Source organism: Periophthalmus magnuspinnatus, chromosome 20, assembly GCF_009829125.3.
Source record: "Periophthalmus magnuspinnatus isolate fPerMag1 chromosome 20, fPerMag1.2.pri, whole genome shotgun sequence".
In the NCBI taxonomy this organism is placed as follows: Eukaryota; Metazoa; Chordata; class Actinopteri; order Gobiiformes; family Gobiidae; genus Periophthalmus; species Periophthalmus magnuspinnatus.
In genome coordinates this window covers 14,952,315-14,968,339 of record NC_047145.1, presented here as the reverse complement: position 1 = coordinate 14,968,339, position 16,025 = coordinate 14,952,315, and the positions used below count along the sequence as shown (strand labels likewise).

The 16,025-nt window shown below is 39.8% G+C and overlaps 3 protein-coding genes across 6 annotated transcripts in view; 2 read left to right on the top strand and 1 right to left on the bottom strand.

Moving 5' to 3' along the window:
- Positions 1 to 1,455: 1,455 nt before the first annotated feature.
- Positions 1,456 to 9,487, top strand: u2surp (U2 snRNP-associated SURP domain containing). 3 transcript variants are annotated; one of them, XM_033985704.2, is made up of 26 exons: positions 1,456 to 1,800; positions 2,382 to 2,480; positions 2,568 to 2,682; positions 2,799 to 2,923; positions 2,994 to 3,064; positions 3,149 to 3,237; positions 3,377 to 3,412; positions 3,519 to 3,601; positions 3,667 to 3,832; positions 3,901 to 4,112; positions 4,452 to 4,495; positions 5,612 to 5,716; positions 5,813 to 5,879; positions 5,964 to 6,127; positions 6,208 to 6,370; positions 6,462 to 6,541; positions 6,608 to 6,695; positions 6,764 to 6,901; positions 7,059 to 7,242; positions 7,313 to 7,393; positions 7,952 to 8,003; positions 8,087 to 8,192; positions 8,261 to 8,371; positions 8,441 to 8,568; positions 8,738 to 8,911; positions 9,025 to 9,487. In XM_033985704.2, the coding sequence occupies exons 1-26, from the start codon at positions 1,756 to 1,758 to the stop codon at positions 9,164 to 9,166; spliced, it is 2,868 nt and encodes a 955-aa protein (XP_033841595.1). In that variant the 5' UTR covers positions 1,456 to 1,755; the 3' UTR covers positions 9,167 to 9,487. The 3 variants fall into 3 exon arrangements, with proteins under 3 accessions (XP_033841595.1, XP_055086105.1, XP_033841596.1); XM_055230130.1 differs by lacking the exon at positions 3,377 to 3,412 and having other exon boundaries at positions 1,703 to 1,800; XM_033985705.2 differs by lacking the exons at positions 1,456 to 1,800; positions 2,382 to 2,480; positions 2,568 to 2,682; ... (5 more) ...; positions 3,667 to 3,832; positions 4,452 to 4,495 and having other exon boundaries at positions 3,974 to 4,112.
- nphp3 (nephronophthisis 3) overlaps positions 9,393 to 16,025 on the bottom strand; it is a 23,006-nt gene continuing 16,373 nt past the window's right edge. Inside the window, exons 14-20 of one of the 2 annotated variants that reach the window (XM_033985703.2) lie at positions 11,397 to 11,466; positions 11,231 to 11,316; positions 10,504 to 10,575; positions 10,151 to 10,305; positions 9,966 to 10,082; positions 9,794 to 9,903; positions 9,393 to 9,725 (exon numbers count right to left, since the gene is read on the bottom strand). In XM_033985703.2, coding sequence (XP_033841594.1) covers positions 9,611 to 9,725; positions 9,794 to 9,903; positions 9,966 to 10,082; positions 10,151 to 10,305; positions 10,504 to 10,575; positions 11,231 to 11,316; positions 11,397 to 11,466 — 725 coding nt within the window. In that variant the 3' untranslated portion in view covers positions 9,393 to 9,610. The remainder of the gene's footprint in view (positions 9,726 to 9,793; positions 9,904 to 9,965; positions 10,083 to 10,150; positions 10,306 to 10,503; positions 10,576 to 11,230; positions 11,317 to 11,396; positions 11,467 to 16,025) is intronic. The other variant, XM_033985879.2, reaches the window with a different exon arrangement.
- On the top strand, positions 13,006 to 15,699 carry ackr4b (atypical chemokine receptor 4b). The gene is made up of 2 exons (XM_033985708.2): positions 13,006 to 13,118; positions 13,968 to 15,699. The coding sequence occupies exon 2, from the start codon at positions 13,973 to 13,975 to the stop codon at positions 15,077 to 15,079; it is 1,107 nt and encodes a 368-aa protein (XP_033841599.1). The 5' UTR covers positions 13,006 to 13,118; positions 13,968 to 13,972; the 3' UTR covers positions 15,080 to 15,699.

Sequence of the window (16,025 nt, the reverse complement as noted above, 5' to 3'; positions counted from 1 at the left end):
GACAAAACTCAATATCGCCCTCTTCTGGATGTCCAAGCTCCTTAAATGATTAGTCTCAGTGCACACATACAACTGGCCACAGTGGGGTCAGGGCATTCAGCACATGGATCCATAATGCACTGCTCTGCCCCAAATACTGGAACACTTCACTCATGGTCTACGCTCAAACCCATCTGCGACAAGGAGATACCAGGATAATTATAACTCAAAACATATCTGTTCACATCTGCAAATTCACCCCAACACATTTTAAATATATTGTTATTGTGTGTTGCAGTTATGTTTTATTTTATTGTAAGGTATTTGGTTTTATTTTCCCTTTCTTTTCTTTTTGCTTTTATGGTAAGATATCTTTGGGTTTCATGGTAGGCACAATCAAATAAGATTTTGTTTTCCTTTTGCCAAATGTTTTTACTCCATTTTAAATACAAGTACCTATGGAAGCCCGTTTCCGCCATGAAAAAAAAAATAAAAGCCCCACAGAAAGTCGAAATTACGAGTTTTAAACTCGTAATTATGAGTTTTAAACTCGTAATTATGAGTTTAAAACTCGTAATTATGAGTTTAAAACTCGTAATTATGAGTTTAAAACTCGTAATTATGAGTTTAAAACTCGTAATTATGAGTTTAAAACTCGTAATTACGAGTTTAAAACTCGTAATTTCGACTTTTAAAACTACTAATTATGAGTTTAAAACTCGTAATTAGGACTTTTAAAAGTATGAATTATGAGTTTATAACTCGTAATTTTGGGAATGTAACATTTACAAAAAGTGAACCTCATCAATTTTGATTAAATGAATTTGGTATTTTAATAATTTACTCAATAAACCAGCGGGGTTGTGACCAGCTGGCACTCTGCTCAGACCAGGAAAACGAGCGCTCACAGACACAGAGCACAGCTCATGAGTGGTCAGAACAGCACTCAGGGCCCACTGATTTGTTCAAGACGCCAGAAACTTTACTGGAGCTTAATTTATTCATTTTTTAAAAGTATGTAGGTGATAAACATAACAGTCCTCCTCCTGTCTCCTCTGCTCTGTACACTCAGTTGCAGTGTGCTACAAGCTCAATTAAGACTTTAAAAGTTCTAATTACGAGTTTTAAACTCATAATTAGTAGTTTTAAAACTCATAATTACGAGTTTTAAACTCATAATTAGTAGTTTTAAAAGTCGAAATTACGAGTTTTAAACTCGTAATTACGAGTTTTAAACTCATAATTACGAGTTTTAAACTCATAATTACGAGTTTAAAACTCGTAATTTCGAGTTTTAAACTCATAATTACGAGTTTAAAACTCGTAATTTCGAGTTTTAAACTCATAATTACGAGTTTAAAACTCGTAATTTCGACTTTCTGTGGGGCTTTTATTTTTTTTTTCATGGCGGAAACGGGCTTCCATAAGTACCACTACTTGAGTAATATAAGTGTTGTCACTGCACCTGGTCCAGTTGCGACTCCTGTGTGGGACCGGTGTAGTTGCTCTGCTGTTGCGGCCAAAACTAATTATTTATTAAGGGAAAAGGCTTTGCAGTCGGCTCCGGCGTACGGCTAAAATTGGATATAATGAACGTCATGTTTCTCTCGTATTTCTTACTTTAGTCTCATCCCGGGGTTATAATTTGCTTCACACCTTCACCACAGACTGTGCTCAACACCTTAACCATCTTTGACTCGGTAATCGACTAGGCGGCCTAAATGTCACGCGTGTTGTCCTATGTAATCGATTATCGATATTTCTGCCCCACAAAAGATGGCGGAGAGAACGCCTGGCGGCTCTCAAAAAGCTAGCGCTAAGGTAATAATGCCGTTTTGAGGTTGTTTAACCCAGCAGTGATATCTTGCTGGCCGTATTAAATTATATGATGGGATGCCCGAGTGGATTGTACGCATAGAAGGAAAACTGTGTGTGCATAATGTGAGAAATGTGCGCGGCAGTATTAAGTGATGCTAGCTAATGATGCTATCGATGCTGCACAGCTAACCTTTGGCCGTGTGTACGTAGCGTTAGCTAGTATAAATGTAAAGATTCAGATTGAGCTGTTAATATCACGTGTGGTCATCCGAACAAAAAAATATCATGCGTAAGAGATTTCTATAGCTAAAACACTAGTATTTGTGGAGGTGGAACACGGGCCCTTGTCCTTAGTGTAACCTGTTAGCGATGTGGACATACGTCGGTGCTTGTTGACTTTTCTACTTAATGAGCTATATGAACTAAAGTATAGCAAAAATAAAGTATAGTTGCCTCCACATGTCTTCCTATTCTTTGAGTTGTCTGTTACAAGATTCGGGAAATCTGTCGAATGAGAATGCTTGTGTTTGCACGGGTTGTCTTCCCCTGTTTGTAAATAGACGTGTTGTATTTTACATTGACAGGCGCTGCTTGAGAGCAAGCTGAAGTCATTCAGCATCGGGAAGATGTCAGGAGCAAAGCGCACACTGAGCAAAAAAGAGCAAGATGAAATCAAGAAAAAGGTATGAGATGGAAGTGGTGTAACTTGCTAGAGAAATATAGCTATTGGCCATTTTACTCAATAGTAATACTGGATTTACATCTTACAGGAAGACGAGAGAGCTGCAGCAGAAATTTATGAAGAGTTTCTTGCAGCTTTTGAAGGAGGTGGAGAGGGAAAAGTCAAAACTTTTGTCAGAGGAGGCCTTGCCAATGCATCGAAGGGTATTTTTATATAGTGAATTATTGAAATATGTTTTTGTTTTGTAATAGTACATGTTACATGTACATGGTACATAATTTATGAGGCAAATTATAATATCTTTTTCTATTACTTTTAGATGAATCTGCCACCGATGACAAAAAAGGAAAACTGTACAAACCCAAATCACGTTTTGAGCCTCCACCAAGAAACATCTTGCCTTTGGAAACACCATCTCAGTTTTTACCTCTAGACAAAAGAAATGTAAGTACACTATCTACCTTGCTTAATTGTAAGGTGTTTAAGTTTTATTTACCTGTAAACATTTTGCCAGCTTTTAAAGAAGAGCAATGAAAAGGAGAAGAAGAAAAGCAACTTGGAGCTCTTTAAAGAAGAGCTTAAACAGTAAGTGGATTTTGCTTTGAACAAATAGTAGTGTACACTGTGTAATATGTAAATATGTTAATCTGTGTTAATTCTGCTCTGCAGAATTCAAGAGGAGAGGGATGAGCGACACAAGTTGAAAGGCCGTGTTAGCCGGTTTGAACCTGTTGCTGGAGCGGATGGAAGACGTTCATGTAAGTGCTGTTAACCATGTGTCATCTCATGTACTAACAGAGTAGTGTAAGAATAAGCCACTCGTGTCACGCCCCTGCACCCCCTTCCCCACCCGTTACCCTGAAACAAAATTTATGCTGCTATTTCTGCTTCTTTTAGCGGATGGTTCTTCACGAAGAAACCGTCCGTCCAGTGGTAAATTTGACTTAATATAGTGGCTGTGAATATTAATGTTTTGTAAAACCAGATGCCCTTCCATCAGTCCACTGCAGGAATTTTTCTCTCTGTTCTGTCTCCACAGTTTTAGACGACAGTGCACCAGGCTCCCATGATGTAGGAGACCCATCAACAACAAACTTGTATTTGGGAAACATCAATCCACAGGTAGACTTGTCAAAATAGAGTTTATGATTAAACTATAGCCACTGATTTTTAATAACCTTTGATAGATGAATGAAGAGATGCTGTGTCAAGAGTTTGGGCGTTATGGGCCCCTGGCTAGTGTCAAGATCATGTGGCCGAGGACCGACGAAGAACGAGCCCGTGAGAGGAACTGTGGCTTTGTAGCTTTCATGAACCGGAGGGATGCTGAACGTGCACTCAAAAATCTCAATGGTATGACCAAATTAGTTAAATATGTTTAACCATTTTTCTTAAACTGTCTCTGTCTATTATTCTTGAAGGAAAAACTATTATGAATTTCGAAATGAAACTGGGCTGGGGCAAAGGCGTTCCCATCCCTCCCCATCCCATCTACATCCCTCCTTCCATGATGGAGCACACACTGCCCCCACCCCCCTCCGGCCTGCCCTTCAACGCCCAGACCCGAGAGAGGCTAAAGAACCCTAACGCGCCCCTGCTGCCCCCACCCAAAAACAAGGAGGAGTTTGAGAAGGTAACTCAGCATGCCACCTTGAGGATTAGCACATTGATTACAAATGACTGTTTGTGTGATTATGCTGGTTATAAATAGTTTTAAAATGCCAGCAATATTTTATTACATTTCAAAAGATTAAAGTTTAGACTTTGTCATAGTAGTTCATGATGTAGTTGAATGGCAGGTGTAATTATGATAGGTGTTTTAATCAGCTCAGTGATCAGGGAGTTTTAACTATTTACTGCAGTAAAGAGAAGTTTATTGTGCACATTGAAATGCATTTTTATATTTTGGATTTGTTGTTATTTAACATTACTCACGTTCTATGTTTATTATCTGATGTGACTTCATATACAGACTCTGTCGCAAGCCATAGTCAAAGTGGTTATCCCAACAGAAAGGTACATTTTTTTCTTTATAAATTGGTGTACAAACTTAGAAAATAACATCCCATATAATAAAAAAATACCCCAAAATCACTGATCATTTGATCACTGCATGCTACAGGGGCAGGTCTGTGTGGGAGAGCAATGGTAGCAAGTGTAATGTTTTTATATTAGTAGATAGAAATGAATACATTTTGCAAACTTACTATGCAACAGCCACACCATAACCCACATTGTAGCAAAATCTCATGTTAGACATTGTTTATGTTGCTTAGCAGGAAAAATCATACATCCATCATAGTCCCGCCCCATCTGTCAAAAAAGTTTTTCTAATTTAGTGACACAGTGTATATAGCCTGCTGATTGTAGGTCTGTGAGTCCTGCTTTCTGACCATTGCTCATTCAGACAGTCTTTCCCCTTGGCCTCTGTCACTATTGGGAGCTCAGTAACTCTGGCCCCTGTGAACAAATCCAAAAGTTGGCAGCATTCCTTCCTAAGACCTTTGACATTGGCCTTGGTGAGCAGCACAACTTGAACTGTCTGCAGCAGCGAGGGATCCGAAAAGCATCATGGGATGGATTGGGAAAGTATACAGAATTTTGCCCCGCCATTGGTACGATCACCTCCAATACAAGTAAATGTGATCTGTGTTGTTCAATCAAGGACATACATTTGTCTTGTTAACTACTGTAGGATTATTGTATGCAGTAGTAGTAACAAATATTATTTGCACTGTTTGCCGTCAAGACTTACATTGTAGGTCACCAATTACAGCTCTGGTTTATGTTGGAATAAGTAAAGGATCCATTCCAACTAATACTCTTACGTACACTGCAGTTTCAACCACATCATCCCGTATCAGTCAAAATAGATATTGACACTACAATTTGCATTACATTTCAAGTATGAGCTCAACTTAGTGCTTGATTATAAAACTCCTCACAGTTGTCAGATGGCTCTTTTATGGACCAGTAATGAGTTAGTTGTATTTAGTAAAGAATTTATATAGAATATTCTATATTTAAAAATGTTGGCGCAGCTGTCAGGAGTGTTAAACAAGCACATTTGTAAACTGTGATCCAAAGGGCAGTTGTCTGAAATCATTTGCTTTAACTGTGCTTTTCTTGTAGGAATTTGCTTTCTCTCATCCATCGTATGATCGAGTTTGTGGTGCGTGAGGGCCCAATGTTTGAAGCCATGATAATGAACAGAGAACTCAACAACCCCATGTACAGGTGAGGTGAAATACCATCTAAAGTGTAAACAATGTTAAATTTATATTTCAAGTTTGAAGCAAAGGATCACTAATGCTCTTCTAATCATTCATACAGGTTTCTTTTTGAGAACCAGAGCCCAGCCCACGTGTATTATAGATGGAAGCTTTATTCCATACTGCAGGTACAATCTGTTGTGTGAAAAACACATTACTATGTTATTGTATATTCTCAGTTTTACTTAAATGGATCTGATTTAAACCTTCAGGGTGAGTCACCAGCCAAATGGCGAACAGAAGATTTTAGAATGTTCAAAAATGGCTCTCTTTGGCGGCCCCCTCCTCTAAACCCTTACCTACATGGGCCATATGACGATAAAGATGAAGAGGAAGAAGAGGAGGAGGGGAGCAAGAAGGGATCCTTGAAAGAAGAGTAAGCTAGTAGCTCCTCCTACTTAACAGATGTTATTAGGAGGTTATTAGTTAGTTAACCACTACTGAGTTTTTGCACAGCGAGCGAGATAAGTTGGAGGAGATGTTGCGTGGCCTGACACCCCGGCGAGGAGATGTGGGGGAAGCTATGCTGTTTTGTCTTAACCATGCTGAGGCTGCAGAAGAGATTGTTGAATGTATTGCAGAATCTCTATCCATCCTCAAAACCCCACTTCCTAAAAAGGTAAGATTTTCACTTTTGTCATGGATAAATTTAAGTTGTCTTTGCTAGTATTAATAACCAAAAACGTAACTTTTCTATTGATATATTTCAGATTGCCCGGTTATATCTTGTCTCTGATGTGTTATACAATTCTTCTGCCAAAGTAGCCAATGCATCCTATTATAGAAAATAGTAAGTTTTAAAAATTCTTTATATGCCTTAGACGGTGTTTCATTTAACTACTCTTCTCTTTTTTAGTTTTGAGTCAAAACTCTGTCAGATATTCTCAGACCTGAATGCAACATACAAAACAATACAAGGCCATCTACAGAGTGAAAATTTCAAGGTATTTGGAAAAATGCACATCTGTGCTTTTTGAAAGAGCTGGATTTTACATCTTTATTTCTATTGCAGCAACGGGTCATGTCGTGTTTCCGTGCGTGGGAAGAATGGGCCGTGTACCCGGATCCTTTTCTCATCAAGCTCCAGAATATCTTCCTGGGTCTGGTCAATCTGTCTTCAGAAAAAGAATCTCCTGCTCTTTTGCCTGAGGTAAACGATTTAATAAAATGTTTCTTTTCATGTCATGTCTTTCCAAAGGACAACCATAGGTTTTTAAAATCCTCACACTTTAGCCATATTAGTCAGTTTTTCTCGTGCCAAACGACATTGGTGCATTTTATAAATCCAAATATTCCTGTGTTGTCAGATTGAAGCTGCAGATGATGTGGATGGTGCTCCCATAGTGGATTATATGGATACTGTAGAGGATGTGGACGGGATGCCCATCGACGGAGCACCTATAGATGGCGCTCCACTCGATGGAGCTCCATTGGACGACCTCGATGGAGTGCCCATTCGCCATGTAGATGATGACATTGATGGAATACCCTGTGAGTTCAAAGTATGACTATGGAAAAATATGTGGAACGAGTTTTACTAATTGTAAGTTTTATGTTACAGTTGATCAGTCCAAAGAGGCAGCCTTCAAGGTAGCACCTTCTAAATGGGAAGCTGTAGATGAGACTGAATTGGAAGCACAAGGTAAGATTCCCATGAAATTTTAGTTATTCCAAGAGGTCTGTGTAGACTCTCAGTCGTCCAGGTCTGATCCATAGCAAACAACGAAGTTAAATCTGTCAACTGGACAAATCTTGTAGGAGTGAAGACGTTTCGCTGCTCATCCAAGCCGCTTCTTCAGTTCTGGTCAGAACTACCCTATCCAGCCCTTAACGACCCTGCTATTGTTCTCATTGTTCTGGGTCTGAGGATGGAGTTGTAGATGGGGAGAGATTATGTCTCAAGCCCCCATTTCTGTTTAAGGAAGGATTCTCAAATAGCAGCGTCATTAAGGGCTGAATAGGGTAGTTCCAGCTGAAACTGGAGACAATAGCTGTTTACAGTTTCAGTGTAGTTAGCCCCTCCCCTCAGTTAGATTTAAAGGCAGTGGCCACCAGCATTCTGACCAGAACTGAAGAAGCGGCTTGGATGAGCAGCGAAACGTCTTCACTCCTACAAGATTTGTCCAGTTGACAGATTTAACTTCGTTGTTTGCTATTCCAAAAGAGCTTTTGTGGCTAACTTTTATAATACTATTGTTAGCTGTGACAACATCAAAATGGGAAATATTTGAGCAACCAGAAGGAATGAAAAAGTAAGTCCTTTGTAGAATATATACAGTGTTCTTTTAGTCAATAGAACAATACACACTGACAAGTTTATTAATGTGTCTGTAAGGAACGGGGATGACTCCGAAGACCCACAGAGCTACTCCAACCCCACGAGAGACGACATGGACTACAAAATGAATGAGGAGAAACGCTCCAAACTCAGAGAGATTGAGGTGTGTAACACAAGACTCCTTCACTGTACATTTGATGTGTTTACTTATTACATTCCAATGTTTATCAGGTAAAAGTAATGAAGTTTCAAGATGAACTGGAATCAGGAAAAAGACCTAAGAAAGCTGGTCAGAGTATTCAAGAACAAGTGGAACACTATCGAGACAAATTACTACAAAAGGTACCCGCTATACAGTGTCTGAAGGCAGTTTCAGAGGGGCAGAATTTCACAATGTTTTTGCATTTTAAGGAAAGAGAAAAGGAGAAACTTGAACGAGAAAAAGAACGTGAGAGGAAAGAGAAGGAAAAAGCAGAGACACGACTGAAAGAGCTGAAGAAAGAGAAGGACAAAGATGACACTCCTACCAGGAAAGACAGGTGAGCTTCACCTCCTCTCCTTTGGAGAGAAATTATCTATTCTTCATGTATAGAGAACTGTCCACGCTATGAAGGACATGTCAGCAAAAAACATCTGGTACTGTTGAACTGAGGCATGTATAGTATGAACTTTTTTGTATCATAACGTCACGATTAATTGCTGTTCCAGGAAGCGTCATCACAGTAATTCCCCCAGTCCAGCGCGCAGCAGCAGCAGACGAGGGCGTTCATCCTCTCCTCGCTCTGAAAGGTCAGAGCGCTCAGACCGCTCCTACTCTAAAGACACTTCCTCTCGTTCTTCTTATAAAGACTCTCCACGCTCTAGTAAAAAGTCCTCCAAGAGGTAAGATTGTCTTTTGTAAAATGTATAGTCAATCTGTATGAAAAAAACATGTAAGATGCAGAAATACATATTTTAGAAGAATAACTATTTTCTTTGTCTTTTTGTCTGTCTAGATCTCCATCTCCTCGCACACCTAAACGGTCACGGCGGTCACGCTCAAGAACACCCAAGAAATCCACAAAAAAATCCAGGTCAAAGTCACGCTCCCGGTCGCCTCATCGCTCTCACAAAAAGTCAAAGAAAAGTAAACACTGACATTTCATAGGACTTGTGACTGCCTCTTCTGATGCTTCAAGATGCACCCCAGGGCTCCCCATGTACAGACACATATCACTGCTGGGTGTTGCATGGGTTTCCAACGGCTGTATGAAATGGATGTGGCTATTTTTTTTTTGTAAAAATAAACAATGTAAATGTTGATCTGGATATCCCCTCCTCCTCACAGTGGAACTTACCTACATGGTAGTGCGCCACTCCCACACAGCGTGCAATAATAACTTTTATTCATGCTGTCAGTTTCCGTTTTGTAGATTATATTAGAAAAAGAAATCCTAATAAACATGATTCTTTTTTTAATCAAGTGTCTGTTTATAGATAAAAATGCTGTCATCAGAATGTTAACTAGTTAACTACAAAAGGCATTATTTGGTAGCAAATGAAAATTGCATTTTGCAGGATCCCCATACATGTCGCATTACTTCACAGTTTGGCCTGTGCTTTCTTCAGTTGATCTCTCAGTTCTAGCTGAGCAATAGAAGAGAGGTGCACTTCATCTGGTCCATCAGCAAGGCGCAGCGTTCTTGCATATGCATACCTGAAGGAAAGGTTTAGATGGCATTAAGGAGGTTTGATATTACATGTTGAAAATTGCTGCAGACTGACATTTGAGCCAAAGGAAAGTCTCCAGACAGCCCAGCTCCTCCGTACACCTGCATGGCACAGTCCACCACTTTACAGACCATCTGAGCTGCAGCCACTTTAATCATGGCAATCTAGAAAAAAAAAAACATTAAGTTTACATGATTCACACATAAAAACTCTTAACGGTTTTTACCTGTTTACGTGCAGCCCGACTACCCTTTGTATCCAGCGCATGGGCTGCGTGCAGTGTCAGCAAACGGGTCTGCTCTATCATAAGGCGACACTTCGCTATCCAGTGAGCCACAACCTCCTACAAACGCAAGTTACTCGTAATGTGCAATATATCCACAAGATGGCACCAGAGCATTGTGTGCTTACGTGTTGGTAGAGCGCCTTTCCAAACGTGCGCCTTGAAGCGGCGCGTTCACAGAGCAGCTCCAGCGCCATCTCCGCCAGACCCACCGCCCTCATACAGTGATGGAGCCTGCCCGGACCCAGGCGACCTTGTGCGATTTCAAAACCACGGCCTTCTCCTGGTAACAACTAGGTTTGAGGTGAAGTAGTAGACACAAACACTGCCTATATATCTCTATCTATCTCTCTATCTATCTCTCTATCTATCGATATAGATATAGATATAGATATAAATTGATAGGTGAGGGATGGCACTTTGGGAATGGCTATTTTACTGACAATACAACAGAATCCAGTTAGTTTTTCATACAGATTACCTAGTATTATGTTTGATGTGGGAACACGCACATTCTCAAAGTGTACTTCAAAATGACCCCCATGAATAGCATCTGGAATGAAAACAGTTTAATGTTTACATTAAATCTGGCGTGACCTGGCAAGAGGAGAAATGGAAATATTTAAAGTGCATGACAAGTTAGACAACTTATTTCACATAGTTAACTTTGTTATATTAAAACATTTACAAAATTTTTTTGCCTAGTTTTATAATTTTACTTTCATTACATAGGTAGAGGCAATTCTATAACTGTTCCCTAGCAAACACATTGTGCACAAGGACCAAAACTTTACATTGCGCACAATTATGATTAGAGTAGTAAAATTAGATGTCTGTGTAATCCCTCAGTCGTCCAGGTATGATCCATAGTAAAGAAAAAATTAAAATCTCAACTGGTGAAGAAGGGGCAGCAAAACGTCTTCACTCCTACAAGTTTTTGTCCAGGTGACAGACTTGAATTTTTCATTTACTAGTAAAAATAAATAGTGTGAAAATTGTCACTGCAAATTTGTTGATGACATAGGTAATGTTATTTTGTCTTCTTCCTGTATTTTTGTTCTCAGCTTTTTCCCCACAAACTACCAATTAACTGATGTAAAACTATTATATAAATATTTACCACAGGTACTCGCCCACAAAACCAAGTATTAATTAGTGAAAACATGAAAACCTGTCCTTTAACTTTAACACAAGCCCAAACAACGTACCATCCTGCCCAAACACAGTGAGCGGTCTGACCCGAATCACCCCTAGTGTGTCCATGGGCACAAGGATCGTGCTGTGGTGGCTGTGTCTAAAATTACAGGACACAAATTTCACAAAAACTCACAGTAAAAAATAATACTGTATCATTATATCACCACAATCACTGACCTGTTGCTTGCATCCGGTTGTTTGCTTTTGCACATGACAAGAGCTATTTTACAGTCAGGATTACCAGCACCTGTAAAAGACAATTGACAAATATATAGTGTTTCCTTTGATGAATTCACAAGTTATTTTAGTCTGCCCGTCCTTAACCCTTTCATGACTCATAAGAGAGGAAACACTGTGAGCTGTCCAAGAGGAAATGACCATGGTGGATGGTAGGGTGGACACTACAGCCTTAGAGGCAGTGGACACACAGAATAGCTGTAATATCCTATGGTGAATTCTTTAGTGTAATTAGTTTGTAAAATGTAAACTATTTTCCTTAGAGGGTTTTATCCGTTTGGAGTAATGTCAGGGTTTTCTACATATATTTAAATACCATTTTATTTACTTTTTTTTTTTCACACCAAATCTATGACAAACATACCTAGATGTGCTTTTCTTTGAAGTTTTGGTTTAGCTACTACCACAATAACTTCTTATATCTTGTAGGCTTGCTTTAGGATAATGCAACTACATCACTCTTATACCTTACAACTGAGTACGGACTGGTAGAATAAAAAGATTAGTGGGGAAAAAAATGTCAGACCTATGTCTTTTAGCTCCCTTAGGAAATAGACTGGATGACAAATGGTCTGGCTTCCTGTTTATATGCACTTTCTCTGGTAAAACTGTCCCCACAGAATGTGACATTTGGAACGCAGATGTCTCCAGATGGAACCTGCAATTCTCTAAAGCAATGCTGCATTCAAACATACCTCCACAGAAATGCAGTCATCTATCCTATTGCTATGATATAAAACAAAGTTGATTATGCTTGTCTGGTAACCGTGGTAACCAGGGAGAAGAAATCCCAGAGTGCTCCACCCAAAAGTCTGTCTCTTTGCCCCGAAAAAAGACTTGTTCAGGTGAGTTCTTATGTAACTATGATGGACCATTAGGAGCCAGGCTGTGCCCAGACATGCCTTACCACTGGAATGAAGCGTCGGTGCTACATACCAAACATTTGTTGATGTTCTGTGCAATTAAGGCTAAGTGTACAAAAATATAGATAAACCAATTGGATAATGACCCAGTGTGTACCAGTCGGAAGCTTCAATAACTGGAGAGTGTTGCACCACAAAACCATGTGTTGTAAACACATGCTAAATTCATATGCAAATCACTGCATCAAATCAATTTAATCTCAGTGGTTCTCAAACATTTCATACCAAGTAGAAAATATGTGGCTTCTTAGTACCTCCAGATCTAAGCCAGGTGTAAAAACAGGACTATTTCCAGATCTAAACTAAGACTAGACTACTGCTATTTACTACAGATGCAGCAAATAAATGAACTGTAGAGGAGTCCCCGTACCACCCATAGTACACATACCACAGTTTGGGCAACACTGATCTATAATTTTATGAACTCATAGATATTGGGATTCAATATATCAATGCTAAAATACTGATTAATTTGAACTACAATTTCAGTGCCTTGTTTTTATAGAATACATCTTATCTGAACGGTGTAATAATGAAAGCGTCACATGGGATTGTGTTAGTCATCTGCCGTTGAATATAAAGTGAAAACTCACGCCCATAGCATAGTTCTACAGAGAGCCCTCCTCTGTTGTCAGCAGTGGAGGGATTGGGCGGGCTATGGATTGCACTGTGAAAGCCACCCTATAATACGTTTCACTACAGCTGGACGCTTCAACACAAGAGCTTACAGGAACATAAGGTAAGAGTCCTTTAACTGTTTCTGCATATTCAACTAGAAGGAACTTTGTCAAATGTTGTTTCTTGTGCCTTGTGCAGACTGGTAATGCCAAAGGTTGGTTTTATTCTGAGTCACAAGTCCAGTAATTACTTTATGACATTATTTCAACTGCAATGAGATAACATTTCAAAGTACAATCTTATTTACAGTTTCTTCGGTATTATATTTGTTAAAGTAGATGTACTGTTTATTTTGGAAATTAAAATAAATGGCTGCTGTTTTAGAGTGGAGAAGGTAAATCACTGTATACTCATAAATCAGGTATTATGTTCTCATTTTTTGCTTATGTTGCAATATAGCCAAAATTAAGTTATTATTAAAACATATGAGGCCCAGCTGTTGGCATTTTAACATCTGTTGTGGAAACCCTTACAATGCCCATGGGGGAGATAATGACATATGACGTAAGAAACCTGGAGACTTATCATAACATACAAACACATACAGGAATGCCAGGAATACGGATTTTGTTGTAAACTTACCTCTGTGCATTTTTCTGCAATATTCAGTTTCACATTCAGATGATCTAAAAGAATTTCAAGTAGCATGAGCCTGAGTGCAAATCAGAACTTTGGTTCTTATCTAACCTGCCTCAGTAGACACAACATCTCAGTGTAGAATATGTGGGATCTCAGTTAGAGCCAGTTAGATCAAAAATAAGATACAGTATGGCCTTGACAAGTTAGAATTTCTGTCAAAAAACTGCCACATTTTAGAGAAACCTACAAACAATAATTCATGGTTTGTCTTCTGTGCACTTTTAATTAATTCTTAGAAGACCCCTCTCACTCTATACACTTTCTTTTGCAGTAAAAATGGAGGATTACTTTGACAACGACGATGGCCTGAATGAGACTTACGACTACGGGGACTATCACACAATCTGTGATAAAGAGGCCGTGCGCTCCTTTGGCAGCATCTTCCTGCCTGTTATGTACGCTGTGGCTCTCGTGGTGGGGCTGTCAGGAAACGCTTTGGTGGTGGTGGTCTACACTTCCCGCCTGCGTCTCCGCACCCTAACAGACGTGTGCATTCTCAACCTGGCCATTTCCGACCTACTGCTCCTCTTCACGTTGCCTTTCTGGGCCGCAGATGCAGTTCACGGCTGGAGGTTGGGTCCTGCAGCTTGTAAAATCACATCTTTTGTCTACAGCACTAACTTCAGCTGTGGCATGCTGTTGCTAGCCTGCATCAGTGTAGATCGGTACAGGGCGGTAGCCCAGGTTACAAGGGGTCGGCCCAGCATAAGCTCTCGCCCCAGAAAACAGTGGCTGCTGGTGTGTGTGGTGTTGTGGGCTGTAGCCAGTTTCCTCAGCCTTCCAGAGTTGATCTTCTCTACAGTCAAACACTCTCACTACAGGATGTCCTGCACAGCCATGTACCCTGTTCACATGGCGCGTGCTACTAAAGCTGCCCTGGAGCTGCTGGAGCTAATCCTCAGGTTCCTGGTGCCGTTTGTGGTGATGGTGGTGTGCTACAGCTGGGTGGGTTGGACCCTAAGTAGAAGTGGAGGGGGGCGCAGACAGAGGAAGTGGAAAGCCCTGCGTGTGCTCCTGGCTGTGGTAGCTGTGTTCCTGCTCACTCAGATGCCCTACACTTTGGTTAAACTGAGCCGCACACTGGACATTATCTATCTGCTTGTGACAGACTGTGACACCAGCATTAACCTGGACCACGCTATGCAGGTGACGGAGAGCCTGGCTCTCACACACGCCTGCATTAACCCCCTGCTCTACGCCTTCATGGGTTCATCCTTCAGGCTGCACATCCTGAAGGCCGTTAAACACCTGGGCCAGCACCTGGGCAGTCACCCACGGCAACCGCCACAAGAGCCCACTGTGGAGATTGCCCTGAACAACTGCTCACAAGTGCAGTCACAGTCTGACTCTGATGACCAGGACACAAGCACTTTCACCATTTAAGGGTTATTATATACTCCTTATCTTTTTGCACCTTACATTTGTTATTGTATCTACAGATCTACATATGTATATTTTTCATATTTTTTCTTGTTTAAAAATGTACACAAAAACCACTGAACAAATTATCTGTAAAATAAAATGTATATCTATTTTATTGATTTACTGTTGAAATTGTTTACTGTTCCCATCATCTGCTTTTCATTTGGCATTGGTTAGGGTGTGGGGTGGTATTACACAGAGGGCAATCCATCTAGTTTAAAATATTTAGAAACCCAACTAACAAAATAAGGGATTGTTAATGTGTTTTCCTCCTTTGATCAGGTGGATTATTTTAGTTCACTTATAAATGCATGCCGTGAGTCAGACCAATATGGGGTAGATCATGCCCAAAGCATTAGAGTTTAAACATGAAACGTCAGTGTTTACAGTTGTATACATTTAGAATTAGTCACTGTATTCACTAAAACCTTCCAGCTCCGAACAGTGAAAGAATAGCTCACAGCAAGGAGTGCTACAGACAACAGCATGGATACCGGACACCACACAAAGGAAGAGATCTGTACTAGTTGAACAAGCAAATTCTTTGCTCCACTCTGGCCTACATGGAATCTGGACTTTGTTACTTTATGATATTTTTATTAAATTATCATATCAAACAAACTGAAAGAAGCACATGGTGTTTTATAATAAAGTGCATATGACAGGTTTTCATGTTTTCTAATTATTACTTGGTTTGGTGGGATGCTACATGCTACATACAATATTGAGCATAGGTTTCAGTCAGTTAAGTTGAGGTTTATAGGGGAAAAATAGAAGAAAAGTAAAATAATGCAGGAAGTAGTATTATGTTGTAAAATTGAATACCTCTACTATGTCATCAACTGAGAAATTCAACAAACTACAGGTCTAATCATAATATTGTGCAATTTAGACAAGTTTTGATGCT